The following is a 27,113-nucleotide window of genomic DNA, read 5'->3' on the forward strand; positions in this document are numbered from 1 at the left end:
GTTTGGATGTGCTCTTGGACTCAGCTTTTGACCTGGAGACTCAGGTTTTTGGGTGGCCAGGAGTGCTTTTTGCACATTTAAAGCTTGTGCGCCAATTTCACCCATTAGCTGAGATGCCAGATCTGGCTAAGGTGGCACATACCTTAGATACATCCTGTTTAGACTACTGTAATGTGCTCTACTTGGGGCTGCCTTTTGTCTAAACAGCTGCAAACAGACTTATTAACATAGGCGGTTACAGACTGCCGAAAAGCAGCGATCTGCTGCCGCCACTGGTTGCAGCATCCGGGAACTGCAGCAGCCAAATGGCGCGGTTCCCGGACGCTGCAAAGAAGGAGCGCGAAAATCGCATTCCTTCCTGCACCCCGGAAGAGACGCGCAAGTGCTGAAGCGTGCATTCGCGACATCATTTCTGGGGCGCGACGTGCAGACGCAGCTCGTCCACTACGTCAAGATGGCGGCAGCCGTGGGGAACGGCCGCTGCCATTTTGTACGGACTCAGTCCATACTAGGGTTAGGGGCGTCTGGAAGAGATGCCCCTTTCTAACCCTAGTATGGACTGAGTCCGTGCTAGGGTGCCCGTTTGTAACGGGCCATAGTTTTTTTTATTTAACCAGGGCAGGTTACAGAGACCATACTACACCCATGTTAAAACAGCTCCACTGGCTGTCAATTCAATTCAAAATGCTGGTTATGACCAATAAAGTCCTAATGGCTCAGGTCCTAGATATTTGGCAGACCGTATCTCCCTGTATGAGTCCACTCAATCTCTGAAATCATCAGGCCCCATACAGACAGGCCAAAATAAACCTGCTTCGGGCCACTTTGGAGGTGTGCTAGTTAAATGATGCTTGTGTTCCAAGAGACTGGAAGCCACACCAAAGCCACGATCCTGTCCTAAGGAAAGCAGCTTTATTTTGGCCTGTCTATATGGGGCTTCAGTCTCACTACCATTGCAAGCATGGGGATTCAAGAGAGGACCTTCTCAGTAGTTGTCCATAGACTCTGGAATCATTTCCCAGGCAAGTCAGAAGGGTCCTCTCCTTGTTCTTCCAGCAGCAGGCTCAAAACATTTTATTCAGACAGTCTTTTAAAACAAAGTTTTTACATAACAGGCTTGGGGGTGCTGTTTTAACAACTGTTTTTAATAGCTTTTATCTTTTTAATCTACATTTTATTCCTTTATTATGTGATTTGTTTTAAAACTGTAATAGTTTAATTCTACTTTAATAGCCATTTTTTATATGTTTTGAATTGCATTGTTCTTTTAAATTGTGAGTTCTTTTGAGTGCCAATTTTTGAAGGAAAGCCAGTTATAGATAGATAGATAGATAGATAGATAGATAGATAGATAGATAGATAATATTACGAATGAATATAAAAAAATCTATAGCGAAAACAGAGGAAGGAACTGGCAGAATCACCTCTAAGTATTTCTTGTCTAAGAAAATCTTATAAAATTAATGGAGTCGCCGTAACTCACGAAGCACATTGAAGGCACTTTAAAAAAGCATGCTAACCATGCAGCCTTTGTAATTACAAACATTTTTAAAAAGAAGAGTCTACTACTTCCTTAGTCCATTTCAAGGTTGTCAATTTTTGTCCGACCATAGGGGGTGGTGCTCATCTCTGCTACTAAGCTGAAGAGCCAGCGTTGTCATAGACTACTCTGGTAGTCATGTGGCCAGCATGACAGCACAGAACGCTGTTTACCTTCCCACCGAAGTAGTACCTGTCTATCTACTTGTATTTGCATGCTTTCGATTTGCTAGTTTGGCAGAAGCTGAGACTAGTGATGGGAGCTCACCCCATCATGCAGCACCCGGGCCTCGAACTGCCAACCTGCTGATCTTGAAGAACCACTTGAAGAAGCTGTAGCAATATTTAATCTTTCACAATTATTTTCAATACATCAATGGGCTTATAACCAATGTTCAAAAAAGTATATTTAAATTAATATTCACTTTGCTTACCTCTAAGGGTAACATCAAGGGTGGTAGGGGTGGGGGAGGCTTCTTCAGTTCTTCGCATTTTCTCTTTTTACATATCCGGTGGCTTGTTTTGCGCTTCCTGCAACAACAGCATTCTTCACAGTTAGTTTTCCGTAGACATGGCTCACATACGCCGCATCGCCTTCGCTTTTTCTTTTCTACACGTTGCACAGAGGTAAACAAAATAGGAATACAACCAGTTGGATTTCCACAGGGGGTGGGCTCAGAAGCTGAACTGAGACTAGTGTCACATTTCTTGGTGCCCTGAACAGAGCTCATGTCTTTGTCATCACTTCCCAGTGGTAGCAAGGGATCCTGAAGATCTGGAAAGGATCCATCCGCCACAATCTTTGTTTCTGTACTCCTTACACACTCTGATGGCAACATCAAATTAGCACCGTTAGAAGATTTTTGAAAGCTATTCTCAAAGACCTTGCCACTTACCGAAATTGAATCAGTTGTACTTTTTTCTGGCTGAAATGATGTAACAGACACAGTTGTTAAATCTAAACTGATTGTTTCTGCAGCAATTCTCTCAAGGGTCTGCTCAAGGTCTCCCAAGATACAACGAGTCAAAGATGTATTAGAAACTGGTCCATGAGTGGACACTTTGTTAATTTGGTTACAACTTGAATTATTTTGTTGGGAGTTTGAGTAAGAATCAAGTGCTTCATTGCCTACCTTGAATTCTGAGTCATTTGGCAAAGGAGATTTCGTACAAGGATCTGGGTCTTTTGAACAATCTCCCAGTTCAGAGATGCATGGCAAATCAGGTTCACTTTTACTGGCAGGCTCAGGATCTTGCTTGCCGTGGGATTCTGGTAGTGCACACATATCATCTAAATGCAGTTTTGAGATTAATTCTGAGGTAATCAAAATGGCAGTATCAGGTTCACAATGAGTTAGCATTGAACCACAGACAGCTTTGGACTGAGATTCTATAGGAGACTTTGGTCTTTCCCCAAGCACCTTTGTGTTTGTTTCAGAGGAAAGACACAATGAGGAGTCAGAAGGTGGAAAGGAATGTTCTTTGGAGGGAGGAGATGAATTTAGATTATTCTTCAGGCATGGTTTCACAAGCGTTCCTAATTCATTTTCAGATACTTTTAAAGTGATGGCAGAATCAAGGTGTAGTTGGGAAGGAACAGGCTCAGCTACATATGAGACATCAGCAGATAAATCTTCCAGAGCCTGCTCCATTGGTACAGTTTCTTCACACTTATCCTCTTCCTGGCATATCTTTGGTGTAGGGGCACTTGATACATCAGTACTAGAAACAGAAATACAGTTTTCAGGAGGCAGTACTCTATTTTTGGCTTCACTATCACATTCAGAGGGATGGCCTGGTTCTGCCTCACACAAAGCATCCTCTGCTTTGGGTGACAGCGATTCACCATTTGGGTTGCAATCTTGTTTAAAAACCTGGGCTGTTTCTTCCACTACTTTCTGTTCTATTACAAGGGGTGGTCCCAACTCAGACTTCTCTCTTTTCCTCAAGCTTGTTAAATGGTCATTGGCTTTCTTAGCTCTCATGATTGCCGCTGTTTGGAACAGTCTATGGGGAAATGGCTTCTTGCGAAGATTCATGGTAAAGCCATTGCAGTTCAAAGGAGGCTGGTTATGAAAGAGAATGTTATCAGTTAACTGCAGATTCCTCCAAGATGTTCCAGATAAGGCTTTGGTGACACTGCTGCGGAGAAATCGGCATGGTAAATTCAGGGAGGGCTTTTGTTCTTGTGGCTTTTTCTTGCCCTCATTCTTTTCTTCCAGTAATTTTTTGCAGTTTGCAGAACAGCCTGCCTCAGGGGAAGTTTTTTTGGCATCTTTTGTTACTTGGCAAAACTTACTTTGGACTGGACTTGGTTTCTTTTTGCTTATCTCCTCTTTTTTTACTAATCGTGAAGATCTGGCATCACGAGCCATCTCTGTCAAGCAGCAGATGTGCAACTAGGAGTGCAATCAAAGATCATGCATTCCTGCAAGTGTTGTTTACTTCAGCAGAAGCCTTCATAGTCACCTTGGTATTCTCTGTAGAGTACAGAGCTGAAACAGAAATAAATAATAAATAATTAAGAGCTGAAAATTATATATGAATTATTATATTATTACTTGTTCCGGGGCATGAGAGGAATTTTTCCAGTGCAGTTTCCAGTGTATACTGGAAGGCATGTGTGGCACGCCCACATATAACGCCCGCACACTGTACTTCACTCTGTTGAGCCACTTTGCTGTTGCGGAATAGTGAATAAAAGTTACAAACAATTAAGTTGGACCCTAAAACTGGAGAAATAAAATATTCTACACCAATGAATGAGCTTTACTTCAAGAGTTTCCCTCAATCCACTAAGTAATGCAGTCCAATCTGGCTTCTACTGACTTTTAGCATTTTTGGCAGAATGCTACTTTGGGGGATTTGAGGTGTGTGTTTTTTAAAATCTCCTGCTTTGCTAATACAAGTGCTTCCATGTTTTTCTTTACTTACTTCACCCACCTAACAGGGAACTTGTGTATTTAATTTAGAGATGGAGACAGACCCAGGTAACGGCTAGACTCTATTTTTCTTTAAACAAACAAGTTTAATGTATATACCACTTCATACCACCTAAGCAGTGTCTAAGCGGTTTACAACTGTAAGCTAATTTGCCCCCAACAATCTGGGTACTCATTTTAGTGACCTCGGAAGGATGCAAGCCTGAGTCGAGCTTGAGCCCTTTTGCTGGTCTTGAACTCACAACTTTATGGTTTTGAGTAAGTGGCTGCAGTACAGGCATTTAACCACTGCGCCACCAAGACTCCTTTAATGTAGGGATTAGTTAACTGCACAATGATATACATGTGTACTAAAAATTAAGTTCTATTAAATTAAATGGGATTACTCAGGACATTGGATATTGGACCACTATGAACTCTTGACACTTTTGTCTTAGTGCTATTATTGAATACAAACTGTGGCTTCAAAATCAAACTAGATTTTGTTTTGTTTTTCCATCCTGTAACTTTTGCTTAGTATAGGAACACAGAACCTATCTAATATTGAGAAAGATCATAGGTCCATCGAACCCAGTATCATCAAATCCAAATAGCAGTTCTCCAGGATTTCAGGTAGATGAACCCTGGTATTCCTGACCTGTCTGGCATTCAAACATTACCAGGCAAGAGCTTCTGAAGTCAATATGTTCAGCATAGTATGGGGGTAACATCTAGGAATTCTTGAGAACTCAAAAGCTTGCTCACTATGTTATGACATTTTTGTGGGATCTAATAAATGCATTGGTCAAATATGGGAATTAGCATTGCATGGGGGGAGCACTACAGTTTAATACCAGAGCACACACTTTATATGACAATGTTTAATCCCTTATATCTCCAGGAAAGGCTAAGCAAAAGTACTGTTTGAAAACCTGGATAATTTCTGTCAGTCAGTGTGGATGTAGACAATACTAAGCTAGATGGACCCAGGGCATAAACTGGTATGAGGGAGTTTCCCAGGTGTAAAATAATTTAAACATTGCAAGAGAAAGTTCAATACAAAAAGTGCAAAACAAGAAAAAAAGTTTCTAATGGTCACATTCTGAGTATTATTCCAAAAGGATCAAGCCATTTCCATTCTTCCTCAAACATTCTCTTCTGCTCTGTTCACATCCTACATTATACTGGCCCATATGCTTAACTGTTTAAAGAGCTGGCCTTTTAAACTTGGAAATAGAGAAAAGCTAGTTGTTGTTTTTAAAAAAAACAGTTCATCCTATCCATGTCTTAAAATTCTGTTAAGTTTAGTAGGACTTACACGCAGGTCAGCATGCATATGATTGTAGCCTTAAAATTCTATAACTTTGGTCCAAAAAAAGTGAAGAAATAATCCAGTTTGAGACTGCTTTAACTGCCCTGGTTCAGTGCTATGGAATCCTGGGAATTGTAGTTTATTGTGGCAAAAGAGCTCTCTGACAGAAAAGGCTAAACGTCTGTCAAAACTACAGTTTCCAGAATTCCCTAGCATTGAGCCAGTTAAAGTGGTCTCAAACTGGAATATTTCTGCAGTGTATTTGGTCCTTTCTCCCAGAATTTTTTTCAATAAGTTCTTAATTTCCTTGTTTTAAAAAAGCCCTTTAACCCTTACACATCCTCAACAAAACTCAGAACACTTCCAATTGGATTTCAGATATTTTGTGTATCCAACCAGAATAATGATCTGCAAATGTTTAACTATAAATGAATTAAATAAGAATTCATTCTATGTGGGGATCACCTGACCACAGTGCATCAGCTGAATTATTAAGCAAGTCACTTGGCACAATTAAGAAATCTCCTTTTCTGTAAAGCTTTCAAGCAAAGTTTGGAGAAGCACTGCGCAGGGACTGCATAGATAAGAACTCTCTTGCTCCAAGGATACTGAAGTGGGAAGCACAACCACGCCTGCTCCCCACCCCTACATCTCTTGCTGTGCTCAGTTTTCCCACCCCCTGGTTATTTCATACTATTAGGGTAACTTTGGCAGTACAGATACTTCGCTAAACAATACTACTGGGGTCTAACAAAATGGCTTGTCTGTGAGAATTTTCCACCCTTTTCCTATTTATCTATATCCTGTGGGTGAGACAACAGTGACATCTGCTAGCAAAGATATATGCCTCTGTCCTGGAATTTGACACTTCCCTTCATCTAGCTATAATCTACACCCTTGATCAGACAGTAGATTCCCTACAATTGTACAAAGGTGCACACTATCTAGTATGCTGAGCTTACAACAGTTACTCTTTGCCACTGGGTTGGGGAGACAGTGAGTTACAACCCAAAAAAGATACTTTCCCCAGTTCTGATACTGATGCACTTTTCAGTACTAGGGGATAAAGACAGGAGGTGTGAAAGGGATACATGCTTTGCATGTACAATGTCCCAGGCTGAATCCTGGGCCACTCCAGCTCAAATGATCTGAATGATATGGCTACGGAAGGCCTTGGTTTATCTGCTACTAATTGAAGTAGGCAATAGTGGATTTACTTAGATCAGATTGGCCTTACCCTTGCCTGTCAGGTGAGTTGGACTACAGTTTCCATCATCTTCAGACAGTGGAAGAGAGGGTATAAAGCCCAGACCAGCTACAAGCAATGCAATCCTGACAGCTGCTAGTTTCATCAAGATAAACACAAAGATCCTCCCTAAACTGATCAATATTGTGGCAAGTGGAAAGTTTCAGCTATAAAAGAGAGGCTGCAGAGCAACTACTTATGAGATCAGCATTGATTTTGCATCACTTCTCCAGAATATCAGGACACAAAACTGACACTTCTGGTTTCGTTCCAGCTCTAGAGTGGGAGCAGGCAGGCTTAAGGTTTGTAAGATCTCCTTTCTTGTGGGTATTTTGATTTTGGTTTGGTTTGCCAGGTGACTTGAGGACCTCCAAGTAATGCCACTTACAAAATTAATGACTGAAGTAGGCATTAATTCTAGTGCTTAGAATTAAAGAACAGGCTGCTTCTCTATACATAAATCAGACTACAACTACAACCAAGCTCACATATTCTTCCATACAAAACTCCACTCCTGGTTTTCCCTCAAGCATGCTTTTTTCAGCAACCTATGCCAGTGGGATAAGGCTTTTATTTATTGCTATTGCTAAACAACTGGGAGTCAGAAACTCTGGCCTGTCCTCCTGCAAATTATCCAAAGGTCTACCAGTAGATCCAGATAAGAGTTTCTGCCTGATCTAGCTTCAGAATAAAATCTTTGAGCATTGAAGCCACTCCTTCCCATAGTCTCACCTTCTATATAGTGGCCACAGTCCAATAGAGATGCACACTGTGATCTCATGCACATTTACACAGAAGTCAATCCCACTAAATACAATGGTATTTTCCCCAAGCAGTTGTGCAGAGGATTTCAACTGTATCCAGGCTTGAGCCTATTGAAATTATATCCATGGCATTAAGCCAGAATTTGACAATGCTACTTTAAAAAAAACAAACTACAGTACAACTAGTATTCATGTTACCTGGGGATTCTGAAAATAGTAGTCCAAAAGCAAACTTTCCCAACTGTGTGGATTAAAGTATAACGCTATTCTAAAGGAGTAACCTTTGCTGCTTTTAAGCCTGCACCTACTCTAAACTTCTCTTGAAATTACTGGGGCAAAAATGCCCACAGTCCAGAAGCTTGTAAGCACCTGATGTTCTTTATTGCCAAATACAAGAAGGAACAAAGGGCTTCTTTTTTCTCCCCTTTATCTTTTCTTTCCCATTATCTTGTTGTGCACAGATCTGCTCCACTGGATTGTGGCCTTTTCACCTGGTGTGTTAAAGTCTACTCTAGGTGGGAAATTTGCTGCATTCATATTTGGGTGAATCACCAAAGTGGCACCAGTATAAAAGTAAATCTTTAAGTGCAGGTACTCTTCATGAAACTCTCCACAGCTATCTTCCAGTCTAATCAGTCAAATCAATCCTGACAGTTGGATTGATCTAACCCATCCCAGAAACCTGTGGCAGTGGGATCAGTGGGATAATTTTAAATTGTAAACTTTAAATGATGAATTTTAAGGATGGATTGTTTTGATATGCATATATCTTGCCTGTTCTTTTAACTGATATGTTTTAACTGATGTTGTATATTGTTGTTCCCTGCTAATAACAATAACAACAAATTTCTGCTTTACAGTCTTGATGCTGATGATATTGTTGTTGTTGTTGTTTTCATCTTAACCATGAGTAATCATTTTGTAAAGCTAATTGACTGCCTATTCAAAATGAAGTCACCTCAAAATACTTGGTATTACAGGTGGAGGGGACAAATTAGGCAGGTCCAGGGGTCATTCTTGTGCTTTAAAAGACCTCTAGGGGGCAACATGGGCTACCAAAAATGTCACACCTGAGGTGGGGGGGAGGAAACCAGAAAAAGCCAGAAGTCTCCTCTGATCTTAAAAAGTTGTTTGTTTGCTTTTTGATGTTATTGCAGGAATGTCTGAAACCTATTTAAAAAACAAATCGATGTGTCTGGGCAGGCAAATCACCTTCAGAAAGTCACACATAAAAGGGGCAGGCCAGTCTGAGGCTGAAGAAATAGCCTTATGAAGCCACTTTGACCATCATTACATTACAACAAGCGCAGCTCACTTTATACAGCTACTGGAAAAATCCACCAGGCTGCATCTACAATGAGAACCACAGCTAATATTAAGGGGAGCAAGGAAGATATAAAAGGTGGTAAGGGTTAATCATAGATCCCTTGCACTCACTTTGATCATGTGGGCCCACCACAGTAGCCAGGGACACACCGCACTGGCTTTCATACACACATGCTCCTCACTGAAAGGCAGCTCCATGTGGCAATTGTTAAAAGCTTCCACTGGCATTATTGTAAGAGGCGACTGCTGGATTCTTGTGGGGAAATATTTATAAAGGAGATCTCCATAATACACAGGTGAGAATTATTTCCTTCTGCAACTAGTTTGTTTCAATTTTGCAGACTATCAAGCAACCCACAGTGAAATTATAATCCAAATTATAATTTGATTCATGCTTCAAATTGCAATGTGTAATGTGTCCTCAGCCAATTCAGCAGCTATGGAAGAAACATGCTAAAAGGAAGGCCACAGTCTTTTGCCGAACTTACATTAATGCAAGCAAGACTTGTTAATTACAGTGCTGTAGATGATTTGAGGATTGTGATTCGTGATCAAAACTAGTATCAGTTAACATTTTGTAAAAATATGATTTTGTGTATTTCAATTAAGTATTACAGTTTTGTACCTCTACAAATACCAGTAATAATTTATAGTATCCCATTGATTGATTGCGATCTTACTAAATAGACTAATTACAGGGCATACTGAGTATGGTGTTGGTTCAGTCACTGGGCCCAAACAGACAGGCCAAAATAAAGCTGCTTCGGGTCTCTTTGGAGGTATGCTCTTTAAATGACACACGCATATGAAGAGGCCAGAAGCTGCGCCAAAGCTGCGCTCCAGTCCTTAGGGCTGGAGCGTGGCTTTGGCGTGACTTCTGACCTCTTAAGATGCATGTATCACTTCAAGAGCATACCTCCAAAGAGACCCGAAGCAGCTTTATTTTGTCCTGTCTGTTCAGACCCACTGACTGTGTTTTAACACAATCCTAAATTATGTTGTACCATTACTAGAACAAACTTATCTTAGACAGAATTCAAGCACTCCTGCTCCACTCTCTTCCTTTGATGCACTCTTGAAATTGGAAATGTCCACATTTCAGGTTAATCATGTATTGTGGTTTTACTAACGTTTGTTAAGAACAAGCTCATATTAAGGCATGTTTATTAAAGCAAGTCTGCTCATGTTATATATATGTACACATATTAATTAATATTTATAAAAACTTTACATAACAAACCAAGCCAGCTTTATAAACTATGGTTTGAAGCTGGCAAGTTTCTACTAACCATAGTTAAGGTTAACCACACATTATCCTGGTGTAGATTACAGTGGTTTTACTTTTGTGTTAATTAAAAAAAAGGCAATGAATACTTCAAAGCTCCTTCAGACATCTGTGCTGAGAAAGGAGTGGAGAGAATGGAAGACCAGCAGGGAGACTGAGTTCATTCCCATAACACAAAACTAAGGTTTATTAATATATCTGAACAAGTTTTTGTTTCTCACCCTATCACACAGGAGTATTATGAGGGCTAAGCAGGGATTGGAATTGTGCAGCCCTCCAGATGTTGTTACACTGCAAATCCCAACAGCCCTAGCCACCATACCCAAAGTAAGGGATAATGGGAGCTGCAGTTCAACAGCATCTAGAGATGTGTATATTCCTGTACCTGAGTAAAGAAAGGAAAAACATACATGCTGCCTACACCATTTTGGCAATATAAGATTTGTATAAATAAAACCGAAATGAATTTGCATTTGCCTAAACAAAGAGCCTGTTCTAAAAGTTTTGTCTTAAGTTCTTCCACAAGGGACTGTAACTCAGCGAGAGAACTGCCATTGCTCAGTGGTGTAGCCCACATTTTGCAAGGTGGAAATGTCTCTGGTTCTGGCACTCTTGTTAAAAGATCTCTGGCAAATTCTCCTATTTAGGCTTTGGAGAACTGCTGCCACAGACAATATTTGGCTGGACAGAACAGTTATCTGATTCAGCATAAGGCAACTTTGTATGCAAATGGTAGACACAATCATGCTCCATAAACAATTAAATAAAGATCATTTTCTGTAATTTATATAGAACCAGTACATTTCATTTCATTGGAATTAAAATAATGTGCACAACAATCCTATGCATGTTTTCCCCTCAAAGCCCCAATGAGTTCAATGGGTCTTACTCCCAACTACAAACTCCCAACTCTTCATAAACTGAGCCTTCTCCCATTGTTTTTATGGCTGTTATTTTTACACTTTTGTCAAATATTTAATATTTAAACAAACAAAAAATTGCTCTGAGATGTTTGCAGACAAAGTTTAGACAGTAGGAATGCAGCACTGGGAGAGGTACTTGTTTCTGAAAAAAAGATCTACATTTTTAACAGCAGCAAAACAGGCAGAAATTCAGCAGTTGCGTTCTCCCTGGGCACCTGTTTTGAAGACACTACACAGGTTGACTTTCCACCTGACATGCAGTTTTTAAATGCACAGTGTTATTGACTGAGGGTACAGAGATGGTGAAAACTCATAAAACAAGGATGAAGAACATGTCGCCTTCTAGATGTGGCTAAACTACAATTCCCACAGAGCTTCACCATTACCTAAACTGACAAAATCTCATGGGAGTTACAGTCCAGCAAAATCTAGAGGGCAACATGTTCCCTAAGAGATGGTAATGTAATGAGACAGTGGCTGGGAATTCTGCTGAAACCAGGTTATACCCTGCACTCTTTAAACCTTATCTACAATATAGTTTGTTGCTTTTTAAGCTTTATTTATCACATCTACAGTTATTTGCTACATTCAAATTATTTTCTCCATTACCCTTTTGGAAATACAGAAAAACTAAAAAAAAACTTTAACATTTTAGAAAAATTAAAATTCCAGGTACAAAAGATGATCAGCTCATATCACTGCAGTATCCACATCAGTTATAAGAAGACAATCCCAAAGAAGTGTTCAGTGAGAGTTAATCTCCAATAAAGGTGTTTAGAATTGCAGTTGTACCATGCACATCTATGCAGATTTATTCAGAAATAAGTCCCACTGTGTTCTGTGTGGTTTATTCCTGGGACAGTGTACCTAGGATGGCACACTCAGAGTTCTGCTTAAAGCATCAGACTGTAATTATGGAGATACTGACTACTACTACTAAGACTGGCCAGGAAAGTGTTAAGATAATGCCAAAGGGAGATGCAGCAGATAACCACCATCCCCAAAGTAAGCAGACCCTATGTTCTAGTTAAGCCAGAGTCACATGGTCAATTGCTTAATAAAAGGACAGGCTAAGCTTAAGAGGGAGGGGAATTTTAGAAAAAACAGTTGTATTTTGAGGTGGGGGATGGGAAAAGGGGATGACAAGGAGGGAAAACAAGAAAGGAATGAGATAGCAAGCCCAAAAGTCTATGAGTGATACAAAAAGCTTAAGGGAGCACAGTTCATCAGTTGCCCTAGCATAGCTAGGACCACTAAAAGCAAACATCTAGCTTCAGAAATATGTATCTGATGTGAAAATGTGCCATTAACTAAAGGACTGCAGAATGTCACTGCAAGTCCTCATTTCCCCTGCACATGCTGATGTGAATATGATTCCTCTAAGTAGGAACAAATGAACTGGCTTCAAAGAAAAGCTGGAACTGGAAAAAGGAAGATTAATATACCATCAGTGTGCTGGCTTATTCCCTGTGCGTGTATGTGCCTTCAAATTATCTCTTGATTTATGGTGACCCCATGAATGTCTCCCCTCCAAGTACTAACCAGAGCTGACCCTGCTTAGCAGCCAGGCAGGATGGGGTGCCTTGCCTACCAAGTGTAAATACAATTCAATTTACAAACAGGAGGGGGAGCATTGAAAACAATGGGTTTCCCCAAAGTCCTCTCGTGAATGAAATGAGATCAGGCCATCGACAACTCACACTCTTTGCCACTATTTTGTACCAGATGTGTCAGGCCAATCTGCACACATTTAGACTGCTACCAGGGTCACTAGTTTGCAATGAGGAGTCATATTATGATGAACCCCAAATTCTAAGAAGTGAAGTAGAATCTGCAATAAAGGAAATTTATGGAAAGCAAATATGGAAAGTAAAGAGGTAGACAACAGACTGGAAACGCTCGATACGCATACCAATCCACAAGAAAGGAGATACAAAAGACTGCAGCAACTATAGGACAATAGCACTAATCTCACATGAAAGCAAAATAATGCGCAAAATACTGCAGCATAGACTCCAACCATACATGGAGAGAGAAATTCCAGAGGTTCAAGCAGGATTCAGAAAAGGATGGGGCACTAGGGATCACATTGCAAACATACAATGGCTAATGAAGAGCACAAAAGAATTCCCAAAAAGAATCAGCATACGTTTCCTAGACTACAACAAAGCATTTGATTGCACAAATTCAGAGGCATGGGGGTGTCACCACATCTGATAGTCCAGATGAGGAATCTGTACCAAGGACAAAAAGCTACTATCAGAACAGAATTTGGAGAAACAGAGTGGTTCCCAATAGGCAAAAGGGTCAGGCAAGGTTGCATCTTCTAACCCTACTTGTTTAACTTATATGCTGAAAATGTCATAAGAAAAGCAGAATTAGAATCAGAAAAAGCAAGAGTTAAGATAGGAGGAAGCAACATTAACAACCTAAGATATATGGACGACACCATAATATTAGCAGAAGATATTAGGGAATTGGAACAGTTAATAAGGAAGGTCAAAGATGAAAGCGCAAAGGCAGGTCTGATGCTGAACATAAAGAAAACTAAAATAATGACCACAGAAGAAATACACAAATTGAATCTAGGCAACAAGGAAATTGAAACAGTTAAAGAATTCCCATATCTAGGATCAAACATTGACCAGAATGAAAACTGCAGTCAAGAAATAAGAAGAGTATGAATCAGAAGGGCAGATATGAAAGAAGTGGACAAGATACTGAAGAGCAAAGATATACAACTGAGCACTAAAATCAGAATAATCCAGGCCATTGTATTCCAAATTACCATGTACAGCTGCGAGAGCTGGACAGTGAAGGAAGCAGATAGAAAATCAACTCATCTGAAATGTGATGCTGAAGACAAGTACTTAGGGTACTGTGGATAGCCAAGAAGACAAACAAATGGGTTCTTGAACAGATCAGAGCAGAACTCTCCATGGAAGCTAAGATGATCAAGTTGAGACTATCGTACTTCGGCCACATAATGAGAAGGCACAGATCAATAGAAAAAACAATAATGCTAGGACGGGTAGAGGGTAGAAGAAACAGAGGAAGTCCACAGATCAGAGGGGTAGACTTGATCGGGGGGGGGGGGTTATGGACAAGGCCTTGTAGGAGCTGGGCAAGGCAGTGGAGGATAATGATTCTTGGAGAAGTCTTGTTCACAGGGTTGCCATTCATTTGAGGGTAGGTAACAACAACCAGGGTCTCTAAAGACGTATGTCAGGCCCAGTACTAGATTAATTATGTTCTCCCCCCATTTAGCAACTGAAACGTTAGCCACTCTCTCGACTGCAAAGACACCAACATTTCCTTTTCTAATGTATTGTTTATTTAACTGTCTAAACCCTGAGGATTGGACCCTGTGCATTTTGTCTCATTTCCCCTCCTTTTAAGATCACTACTATTCAGGCACCCATAGGACTTACCGCTGATGCTTGCCTTCCTTCCCTTCAGATAAGGGACATCTTGTAAAAATACCACATGCCTCCAGTGTATTAAATGGTTTAAGCTGCTCACAACTTATTTTTAATAAGGCTGGAAATCTGTGGTTCTCCAGATAATGTTTAATTCCAAATATTGTTAGAGAGTCTGACCAACAGTGAGGGATCATGGGTGGTGCAGTTCAACAATATCTAGAAGGCCAAATTTTTCCCAGACCTATTTTTAAAAATAATTTGGTTCTTACGTATATTATATGCTAATTGTTTTTCTTTGTATTTTAAACAATAAAAAATATAACCTTTTAAAGAAAATAATTTGGTTTGTACACGCTTCTACCTTAAAAACTAACTTTCTAGTAATTTCTATAGTGGAGTTATTTAAAGGCAAATGGGCTTGTATCTGTAGAAATAGTTTGGCATGTTCTCCAACAGTCCAAAAAGTCATTAATGAATTAAATATGCATGCTACAATCACTTGCTTGTAAATAATGATTTCCCCCAGTATTACTTTCAGTCTTTCAGTAAGGGTACACCAAATGCAAACCGTTTGCACCAGTCTTTTCAAGGGCAAGAAATAAGCAAAGATGAGACAAACAACAGTTTTTTATCCACATGTTTTCATTTCTCATTTCTCTTTCCACCCATATTTGTGTAATAAACTACTTATGCTACTTATGATCCATGGACTGGTGCTGGTCCATAAGCCATAATTTGCTGGTCTGTGGATAGTTTCTAGGGGGAAAAAAATCACTGCAACCAATAGAGACAAATATGAGAACAGTCCCTGGGACATTCTAAAAGAAAAGGGAATGGGGGATGGCATTCTTCATATCCTGAGAACCACTGGCACAGAGTACACCTTCTCTCTACTGAAACTGTCACCATGTTCATTAAACTGTCAAAATGTCTACGAAGACGCTCTAGATGTCCTCAGAGGTGATCTGTGTATAATGTGTGTTTCAATGTGTCATTGATGTCTACCAAAAAAAACCCCAGTACAGATAGAGCGCAGAATTTGGAAAAGTTATATTTTGAACAATAACTCCCAGAATCCTCTATCCAGCCTGACCACATTCCAAGCTATGGCAAATACAGAGATGCGCTCTTCTTGCTTTGCACTGAGCAAACGTAATCCATTATTTCACAGGAATTCAAAATATTGTTTTTACTTTGCCTTCAAGTGACATTGCGATGTTATCACAAAGAGTTTTTTGGCAGAAGTTTGCCCTCCTTTAAGGCTAAGAGAGTGTGACTTGCCCAAGATCACCCAGTGGGTTTCCAAATCTGAGCAGGGGTTCAAACTCTGTTCTGGATCCGAGTTCAACACTCAAACCTCCACTACATCCAGTTACCTCCTGCTAATACAAAACTACTGGTAGATTAATTAATGCTGTATCAAGATTCAATATTTTTGTGTTTATGCACCCTGCACACAAACACAATATTAAGTAATAGCAGCATTTTTAGAAATGAGAAATCTTTGGCAGATGTTCCCACAATTTTAAAACTTCAAGCACTTCCACACTTTATGGATGCATGCTGGTTATAACAGTAGCTAGAGTGATAAATGTGCCAGAGAACACAACCATGGGTGTCTGCTAAAAAATATATGGCCGTGTTGGCCATATAGCAAATCCAATAAGATCCAAATGTTTTGATTCCTTAATGGGGCCAACTAAAATGCACAATTATATGTTGCAAGCTTTCAAAGTCACACTGGGGAGGTGCCATCATGCAGATAGTCCTACCATCTGAACTAAGGGCAGAAACAGAAAATGCAGGCCTATGACTAATATCTTCAATTTCTTTCTCCTGTTTGCCTGAAGAAACCAGTGTGACTTTGAAAGCTTGCAACATGTAATGGGTGTCTGCTGTAATCGGACAGATAGACTTTCTGTCATATTCATATACATATGCATCATACTGATGCAGCTGCAAAGCACTCTTAACTCAAAATATTTATATTTATGCCATTACCAAATTGCAGGTTATTCCAAATAAAATACCCATACTGTCATTCTGCAAATTAAAAGCAGCTTCACACTTTATGCAGCAATATAAGTTTGCAAGTATTCTGGCGGGTGCGTACAATGATCAACACACACAGGGAAGGAGGGACTAGCATCTCCGAACATGTGCAAGGCTGAGCTGTCAAACGCAGCTATGGCACGCATTTCCCTAAGTGCCTGTTGAGAGACAAGCGTCTCCCCCTCACAATTGATACCGCTTTATTAAAGTATTCATCGCAACATCTGTGACCACTGCAAGCAGGAAGTGTGTTCCTTGAAAGCAAGTACTCCCTTAACCCCATGCCTCACCGGATTCAAAAGCGCCATTCCTGACATGAGAGCTGCAGTTGCAGCTGATTGTAGTGTGGACATGCGCACGTGTGGGGCTGTCACTATGCCCTGTGCGAATTGAATGCACCGGTTGTACATCTGTCCCCTTTCAGAAAGCTTGGTTCTTCCCACCAGGATAAATTCAACCACTCTTGGCAATAGTAGGAGATTATGGGTGGTGGTGACCTGGTCACCATCCTTTTTAAGTACCCTAGAAAAGAGTTTTGATCCTGAAACTTCTTCTCTTGCTTCCCCAGCGTCCTGTCACCGTGCATCTCTCCACTTCTACCGAAAAATGTTTCTATGACAGCAGAACTGAGAAGTGCTCAGCTTACACAGTGTGACAAAAAACCCAGCCTTCCTCAGAGCTTTTAGGCCCCCTTATGCACTCCGGGGAGAGAAGAAGGGCCTGTAGGCATACCTCTCCAATCCTACAGAAAATGTTGAGGGAAGTAGAACTGAGAAGTGCTCTCTCATGACTCAAGCTTGTGCAGTGTAACAAGAAGCCCGGCCTTCCCCATGACTTTTTGGCCTCCTTACTACTCCATGGAGAGAAGAAGGGTCCAGAGGCATAAGAGAACCTACTGCCTGAAAACAGTGACTCTGGTGGCGGTGGATGTGGGCAAGCCAAGCTGCCTGCCCCACCTCTGAGTTCTCTGAAATGGCCCTTAAAAGCCAAGACGGCTGAGTGTTGAGCAATAGTGAACATCTCGACAAACTCCATTCCTCAGTCAGAAGCAACTTGTCAGCAACAGGAGTGGGAGGAGGGGACCCAGTTTCAAGCAGATGGCTTCCTGGAGAGGGGTTTCTTTCTGTTGGAGGGAGCAGTGGGAGCCAGAGGAGGTCTGGAGCTCCCATTGTCCAAGGGCCCCTCTCCTAGAGCAGCCAAACAATGGGTTAAACTCCATTTTAATTTATGACAAGAGGCAAAGATTAATTAGCTCTGAGAGCAGCCAAGCTGCCCTCTTGTAAGACACACTCAGGAACCCAGTGCAATTTAACCCAATAAATTGAAAATCAAGAAAGAGTTAATGCAGTTTAAATCCAAAAGGGGAGGGCTGGAGAAGATGCTATTTGGCCTTCCTGCTCCAGCCCCCGCCCCAAAAACAAAAGCATCAAGGGGGGGGGGAGGCTATGCTGACTATGTGCTCTTTAAACTGTCCCTCCACTTCCACCTCCTCCCCTCTTTCTATGGAGATTTAAAGGAAGGGTGTGTTTTTTTCCACCAGGGGAGGGCAGCTTTAAGGCAAACTTGTAGGAGGCTACAGGCACAAAACAAACCACCTCGATCTCGATTGGAAAAGGCACAGTAATAAAGAGGGATACTTTGGTTTGGGGTTTTTCCTTAATTGATGGAACCTTCCGAAGCCTGAGTTTTGCTTTTCTTCCTCCCCCAATCATCACCCCCCAAAAAAAACATGCATACAAAACAGAACCCACTTTTCAGAAACGCAGAACTTTCAGACTAACTTTTCTACTTCTCAGCAGTGTACAACTTCCAGACTAACTTCTTTTCAGCAGTATAAAACTTTCAGACTCCCTTTTTTACTTTTTGGAAATGCAACACTTTCAGACTGACTTCTTTACTTTTTCATTAGTGGAACACTTCCAGTCTAACTTCTTTCCTTTTCAGCAGTGCAACACTTTCGGACATTTTTACTCTTTGGAAATGTAACACTTTCAGACTAACTTCTTTCCTTTTCAGCAGTGTAACACTTTCAGGCTAACTTTTTGTACTTTTGGGAAATGTAACACTTTCAGACTTCTTTCCTTTTTCAGCAGTGTTAAGACTTTCAGACTAACTTTTCACCAGCGCAAAACTATCAGACTACCTTTTTGTTGTTGTTGTTGCTTTAATTTTTTCCAGCAGTGTTAATACTTATTCAGACTAACTCTTTTACTTTTTGGAAGTGTAGAACTTTCAGACCCAATTTTATTTCCTTGCCTCGCCTTGCACGTTTTTCAGCCTGGATCCTAGAGAAGAACGCTTCTCAATGTTGGACAAGCCCTCTTCCCAGCAAGCCAGGAAAAGCCCCAGAGACCCTGGAGGGCTTGGGCCCCCTTTTCCTTGGCTGCTCTCTCCTCCAGGAATGGAGCCCCTGCTCCCTCCCTCCCTCCCTCCCAGGCTGGTTGCCTTGTCAAGAGGCGGCTTACCAGGAAAAGGCAGAGCGTTGCCATCCGTGGAGGCAGAAAAGCTGGTCCAACCCGGATGGTTTGCTCAGGCAGGAGGAGGACACAAATGCAATAAAAAGCCAGTGCAGAAGAGGATGGCGAGCCCCCAGCCCTGGGATTCCTACAACGTGCTCTCCAGGAAGAAGCTTGGCCACTGAGACCCCAGCCAGGGAGGCTGGGAGGGAGGCTTGGGCAGCTGGACCAAAGCCTCCAGGCAGAAAGGAAAAGGCGAGCTGGATCCCAACGCTGGAGTGGGAGGACTTGCCTCTTGAACCAGGGCAAGCGGGGGGGCAGGCGTCCTCCTTTTCCAGGACAGGCCCTAAGGAATCTGTTGTTTGCATGGTTGTAGTGTGCTGGAGGATGTCCTGAGGGAACCATTCCAACGTTGGTCTATCCACTGGCCCCACCAGTCTCAGTCTGGGGGACTAGACCAGCCTTTTGTCCAGGAGGAATTTCTAAACGTCCTCCCTTTTGAGCATGACTGGGAAGCATGGATGTATATTTATATGTAGGGTGATCAGATGTCCTCCTTTTCCAGGGCATGTCCTTCATTTGAATTCCAACATGTCCTCCATTTTGAACATGACTGGGAAGCATGAATGTATATTTATATATAGAGCAACCATGACTGGGAAACATTCATTTATATTTTTATATAGGGTGACCATGACTGGGAAGCGTGAATTTATATTTATATGTAAGGTGACCAGATATCCTCTTTGTCCAGGTTGTGTCTTCCATTCCAACCTTTAGTCCAGGTGGAATTCCAACATCTCCATTTTGAGCAGAACTAAGCCTGAATTTACATTTCTAGGAGTAGTTTAGCTTTTCTCTCTCTCTCTTGAATGTCCTATATTTTGTGGTGCCTTGTCCCCCTTTGTGATTAGTACATCTGGTTACCCTGGGACCAGGGTGACCTGCCGTCCTCATCGCAAAGCAGAAGGCACCATAAAATGAAGGCTATTGCAAGAAAAATGGAGGACATGGACAAAGAAAAGCGCAAAATATTCATATAAGCAGGGTGACCAAATGTCCTAACAGCAGAAGGGAAGGCACCGCAGAATGTAGGGCATTCAAAGAAAATGGAGGACATGGCCAAAGAATAGCTCAAAATATTCATATGAACAGGGTGACCAGATGTCCTCACTGCAAAGAAGGCACCTCAAAATGGAGGACAATGCAAAAAATGGAGGGCATGACCAAAGAAAAACTCAAAATACTCATATATAAAGAGCGTGCCCAGGTGTCCTCACCACAAAGGAGGGCAAGGCACAGAAAAATGGAGGGCATGACCAAAGAAACAGTCAAAACACTCCCAGAAATGCAAGCCCTAAGTCATGATAAAAATGGAGGACATTTTGGAATTCCTCCTGGACAGGTTGAAATAGAGGACATGTCCCAGAAAAGGAGTATGACATCTCCCTGCTAGATGTCACACTCGCAAAAGAAAACAAGACACTTATAAATGTAGGACATTAATGAAAATTGAGGACATTACCAAAGGAAAGCTCAAAACACTCCTAGAAGTGTAAATTCAATCTTCTTACTTCTGCTCAAAACAGAGGACACGCTGGAATTCCTCCTGGTCAGAAGACTGAAATGGAGGACATGCCCTGGAAAATGAAGACATCTAGTTACCCTATATATAAAGATAAATCCATGCTTCTCAATCATGCTCACAAATGAGGGCATTTGAAAATTCTTCCTGGACAGAAGGCTGAAATGTAGGGCATGTCCTTGAAAATGAAGTGGTCTGGTCCCCCTGCCTCAGACTGGTGGGGTCAGTGGTTAGGCCAGCGTTTGAAAGGTTCCCTCAGAACACCCCCAGAACAATACAGTCATGCAAACAACGGATTCTTTTAACAAATCTTCCTCCTCCAGTGTTCCTAAGAAACTAGTTTAAAACTGCTCCGTGCTTTGAATTTCCCCTTGGATGCAAAGTAAGCTGACTTGTTTAAGTTCTATACTCTATATACAGTGTAACCAGGCATCCTCCTTTTCCTGGACATGTCCTACATTTCAACCTTCTATCCAGGAGGAATTTCAAAATGCCTTCCATTTTGAACATGACTAAGAAACATGGATATATATTTATATTAGTATTTTTAACTTTTATTTGGTAATATCCTACATTTTTTCTTGAAATGCCCTACCTTTTGCAGTGCCTTGTCCTCCTTTGTTGTAATGACATCTGGTCACCTTGAGAATATACATCTGTTGAAGTGTAATTCGAATTAAGAGTACTCATATGTGTTGCAAATACTCCTGAAATGGGCTTATCAGTATTATGTGAAAACTGACTTTTTAAAGAATCCCCACACTTTCAATTACCATTCATTGTTGTTGTGTGCTTTGAAATCATTTCCAATTTATAGTGACCCTAAGGGCACAGGTTTCTTGGGAGCTTGCCTTTGCATTTGCCTTCCTCAGAGGCTGAGAGAATGGAACTTGTCCAAGGTCACCCAGTGCATTTCCATGGCTCAGTGGGAATTCAAACCCTGAACTCTAGATTCATAGTCCCAAGGCTCAAACCAGTACACCATGCTGGCTCAGCATTCAGTTTATTGTTGTTGTTTGTGCTTGACCCAAAACACCTCTGAACAAATCTTGCCAAGAAAACTCTGTGATAGGTCACTTTAAGATTGCCATAATTCAGACACTAATGACTTAAAGGCACACAGCAACAAATGTAATCACATAACATAACATTCGTAATATAAACATTGCTATGAAGCCTAATAGATGGATCCTAAGCAAATTTATCAAATAACTAGGCAATGGCAGTGCCTGAAATATAGGAGAAATGTTAGGAGAACATTTATGACATCGACAGGTTCCCCACAATTTTAAGTAGATCATCACCCTTTTCATATTTTTCTAAGGACAATCCATCAAGCAGCCAGGTCCCCTCTGCCTCGCCACTTTTCCATTAGCGTCCTACAGCGGTTAGAGTGTCGGACTTCAGAGACAGCGCAGTTCACCGATTAAAGTGTTAGGCTACGTCCGGATTTTGTTCCCTACTAAGCCATGAAGCTTGCTAGGTGACCTTGGGCCACTCTCAACCTCATTCAGCCTGGCCTACCCCACAGAGTTGGTCTAAGTGCAGAGGAAGAAAGCAATGATTTCCAACCTGAGGTCATCAGAGGAAAGGAGGGATAGGAAGATAACCAGTAAACAAACAATAGACTCAAGTTCAAATTGCCACTCAGCCTTGAATCTCACTGGTTGAGTGTGGATCTTGGACACTTTCTCTGTATAACCTAATTCACAGAGTTGTGATGAGCCCAAGAATGGAGGAGTGTCTTTAAAGAAATACATCTGTGCAAATTTACAGTGCTATATAAATAAAAGCATAATAATAATAATAATAATAATAATAATAACATCTGCATTAGTTCATAAACCAAGAACTGGGAATTTGTACAGAATTTTTTTTTTAACTACACATGGTTTGGCCTGTTGTTGTTATTATGTGCCTTCAAGTTGCTTCCAATTTATGGCCACTCTAACCTGAACCTATCATGGGGTTTTCTTGGCAAGTTTCTTTAGAGGATTTTTGTTATTGCCATCTTCTGGGGCTGAGAGAGTGTGACTTGCCCAAGGACACCCAGTGGGTTTACATGGCTGAGCTGGGCTCTCAGACTAGGTTCACAGACTAATATCTAAATAAAGATATCCAGGGGTAGCCGTTTTGGCCAAATAGCGAAGTACAATAACATCCAAAATCCACAAAGCAGTGATATCTTTAATGGGCCAACCAAAAGGCACAAAATACAAGTTGCAAGCTTTCAAAGTTTCACTGGCTTCTTCATCAAAAATCATAGAGGAAGGAAAAAAAGATGGTGATGAATTTATGCAAGCAGGCAAGCAGAGATACATTTTACTGGATTTAATGATGCTTTGTTTCCCAGTACCCAAATGAGGAGTGGCTTGCCTGCATGAATATTCCCCCATACCATCATAACTGAGAACAATAACAACATATTGACAAAATGCAGGCCTGTGACTTTCTCATTTTTTTTATCAGATCCAAACCCATAATAATAACATTTTTGCATGCATCTTGGCAACCAAAAAGTGCTGAACAGAACCCTCCCCCAAACTGATCAAACAACAAGCTACTTTCATTTCAATCCAACCTAGATTATGAATGTGGGAACATTTTTCTTCTTTCCATTACAAAGAGTCATCTTAAAAACTAACAAATTTAATTTTGCACATGGTTTTGTGAATTGCAGCCCACTTGATCAACTGGCAACAAAGATATCTGCTAACCAGAGCCATACTGCATACATGTGATGAAACAGGTTCTAGTCAAGCCTATACCAAACAATACTCATTGGTCTATGGTCCCATGGCCATGAGGCTCTCTGTTGTTTTTGCTGAAACAGCCCAACATATAAGAGCTCCCCCCCCTTGCAAGAGATAAAGGAATGTTTTCTTTTTGAGCAGAACACATCTCTGAATCTACAGTGACAAGCTATAATAAAAAACATGCAACACACACACACACACAGAGTTGTTATCGTTGTCTCTTGATAACTTTGCAGGTGATTTCTCAAACCAAGCTCCTGTTACATCATGGGAAGAGGTCTGGCCTCTTTTCCCCGCCTTCCAGGCAACTAGCTTACCTTAAGGGAACTCAAGGCAAGTGATAAATATTTTGAGTATATCTCATCATTGTCTCCCTCCTTTGTTGTGGATTACACTTGAATTGTATCAATATTTAGCTCTCCATACAACAACAGATTATTTCCACATTGACTTTAATAGCAATGTAGTTAACTTCTGCACAGTGGACCTACTGTTCCTTTCTTTTCTTCCTCCTTCTGAGACAGGGACATAGCCAAGGGGGGGTTCTTAGGGCCCGGACCCCCCCCTTCCGTTAGAAAAATGAATGGTGTGTGCTGCTGCGCCGCCGCACCCAAGCCCCCATATAATGGTGGCACTTAGTCTGGACCCCCCCCCCTTCCTAAAATCCTGGCTACGTCTCTGTCTGAGAGGTGGTGGATCTTGAATGCACCTGTACTGACTACGGGAATACTTTTCCTAGGACTGTAATACCTTTAAGAAATCTTTGTGTGTGTGTTTGCATGTGTGCATAAAGAGAATTAATTTGGGAGGTGTACTCATAGATACAGGATGTTAAATCTACATCAACCTCAGCTGCTTATTAACCAATATTTTACCTTATATTAAATTGAGACATAAGGAGAATTATGGAGCTATTATGCTTGGAATATTTTTAAGTTTAGATATTCTAGTTTGACAGTAATGAGAGTCAATATTAAGACTGTGCTAAAAGAAAATAATGCTACAGGTAAGGTCCTCAGCAATTATTTAAATCTGTTCATCTTCTGAAGACCTCATTGTTACTACATTTATAGCCCTTTTACAACACTGATTTAATTATTTTTGTATGCTTGACTTATCAGTGTCAAGTAAGATTATATGTTTGTGTTAGGATGGCCAGATGCAAAGGAGAGCAGGGTTCCAGCACCTTAATTGTGACAGGTGTCATCTGTCATACAAGAAAAACCTGTTGAAATGTACTATACAGCTAGTAACACTGTAGAAGCCCTGCCATCTTTTGCATCAAGCCAGTTTAATGTAAATATATTGTCTCATATACAAATAATGAATCAAGACTGTAATTTGCATTAATGGCTTTGCTCACAATTGCTCATACACACAACCCTCCCAATTTTTCCTCTTTTCCTCTTGGATTTAAAAACAAACTAATTTGAATGCAGTGTTGGCCATACAAATCGGTTTTGCCAACTGTACAAGGGTATATGGAGATGGTTAAATAGGTATTTAAAATCTCTTGTTTTCTCAGGTCATGCTCCCCATTCGCTTTACTAAGAGATCTGTCCTAAATCCAGTCTGGACGATTCAAAAAGCTGAAAGAAGCTGACTGTATTGTGCATTTAACCTTTCAAGTTTGCATACATGTGGGCAGGTAGTTAGTTGCTCCAAAAGAGGAATAGAAATTAGTGGGAGAAATGTTAAAAATTGCCAGAAGAGGGATTCAAGAAAACTTTCCCACACATGATAATGACCAGAAAGCTGGGAAAGAGCATGTATTATGTCTAAAGAATAACTGTATATTCAGAATACAGAAATCACAAATTGTTCCAAACTCATGATAGAGTATACTTCAAGTAAATGATGACAACAAAAATGAAAGGGGAATGTACTTGGTATTCCCCTCCCCACAACCTCAGATCCACATTCCACAGATGAACCAGTCATATCAGAAAATCCCCTAAGACTTCTGGAATCCATCAGCTGTCAGGGGTGAAACCTTCTAATAGGTCTCCCTACCTAGCAAAGAGGAGCAACCACCATGAGTCTAAATCTCAATAGGAAATGATCTGATCATGACAAAGAAATGACGACAAAATCCTCTGCTTTTAGACCAGCATCTTCAGTACAGACAACTAAATATAAATGCTGATGCACTGCATGTGCTGGGCTGCTAATATGTTGGCATATCTCCATTGTTATCGCAACAATCATGAAGTCCTGAGCTGCCCCAGACCTGGCAGAACTGAGCATAGGAATATTCAGTTTGCTCAGATACTTAATGGAGTTGCTGTGGTTCTGTGTTTAGATTTCACAACTCGACTTCAGGAACACTTTAGCGTGTTTCTCCCAGATCTCTGGGTCATGGGGCTAGCCCAGGTGGCTCTACAATCCCCTTCATGTGTTCTTTCAATGTGCTCAGATGTCACATGTGACTTCCCCACTACCACCTGAAGTAGATATCACCCCAAGTCTTCAGGACAAGTGTGCTTTACTCTTTACAGGACTGCAGAAATTGCCAGCCTTCAAAACTTGTCATCACTGGACTTCCTTCAGTTAAATTTATCACTGAGAAGAAGCTAACAAAACAGCTAAATTGAAATGCAAGTCTACAAGAACTGCTTACCTGTCTTTCTTTCCCATCAGCTCCACCAACAGAACAACAAGCTCTTGCCTGAGCCCTAGCGGTAGGAGAATAAATACTTGTCAATGTGAAATGACAAGGGAACTAAGAAGGAAGTAGTAGTATTGTGGTAGTGCTGTTGCTAGGCTACAAAAGCTTTATCATTTTCTTGCCTGGCTGTCTGTCTCTTGATCCTGACGTGAAGTGGCACATGTGGCAGGTACTAGAACTGGAGCGTGGTAGAGATTGATATTAACTAGCACCATGTCCTCTTTTCAAAGACAGGCTTTTCCTCCATTGTACCTGCAGCATGCAGAAAATATGTGTATTAGCTGAAGCACATTCTGACATTTTTTAAAATGTTGCTTTATTACAGTTTCTTGGAAGAGTTGGGAACATCTTGAACATAGGACTAACTCAGCCTGAAAAGCAGGCAACTATTCACATTCCCGCTGCCAAAATGTGCAGCCATCAGAATGTATGTCCAAAGATGTGCATTCTGTGGATTTCAGTGGATACTCCAGTAAAACCCACTAAGCTTTTCCACGGAGTTTAAGGAGCCAGGAGCAAAAAGCTCCAATTCCTGCAGATCTCATGTGCGTGGTTCACATTCTATTTGACTGGAATGAGGAGTATTTCAAATGTGTAGACTAATGATACTTTATTTTTACCATTTGTTAGTCCTATAACAGAGAGGGCATTCAAATTCAAACCATATAACCAACCAGACTTTCACAAGTTGTATTTCTTTCATTGTGAAGTAGCCATGAAAAATTAATGTGGTTCATGGATAGCACATTGTACTGGGATATAGGACCTGAACAGACAGGCCAAAATAAAGCTGCTTCGGGTCACTTTGGAGGTATGCTGTTTAAATGATGCATGCGTCCTAAGAGGCCGGAAGCCGCG

General features: G+C 41.0%; 1 protein-coding gene across 1 annotated transcript in view; it reads right to left on the reverse strand.

The window, feature by feature from the left end:
- The window catches only part of TET1 (tet methylcytosine dioxygenase 1), a 115,240-nt gene extending 88,564 nt beyond the window's left edge, over positions 1–26,676 (reverse strand). Inside the window, exons 1-2 of the mRNA XM_089510486.1 lie at positions 26,208–26,676; positions 1,974–4,034 (exon numbers count right to left, since the gene is read on the reverse strand). Coding sequence (XP_089366612.1) covers positions 1,974–3,914 — 1,941 coding nt within the window. The 5' untranslated portion in view covers positions 3,915–4,034; positions 26,208–26,676. The remainder of the gene's footprint in view (positions 1–1,973; positions 4,035–26,207) is intronic.
- Between the last annotated feature and the right edge of the window lie 437 nt (positions 26,677–27,113).

Source organism: Sceloporus occidentalis, unplaced genomic scaffold (assembly GCF_023333645.1).
Source record: "Sceloporus occidentalis isolate IW3139 unplaced genomic scaffold, rSceOcc1.0.p SCAF_2, whole genome shotgun sequence".
NCBI lineage: Eukaryota > Metazoa > Chordata > Lepidosauria > Squamata > Phrynosomatidae > Sceloporus > Sceloporus occidentalis.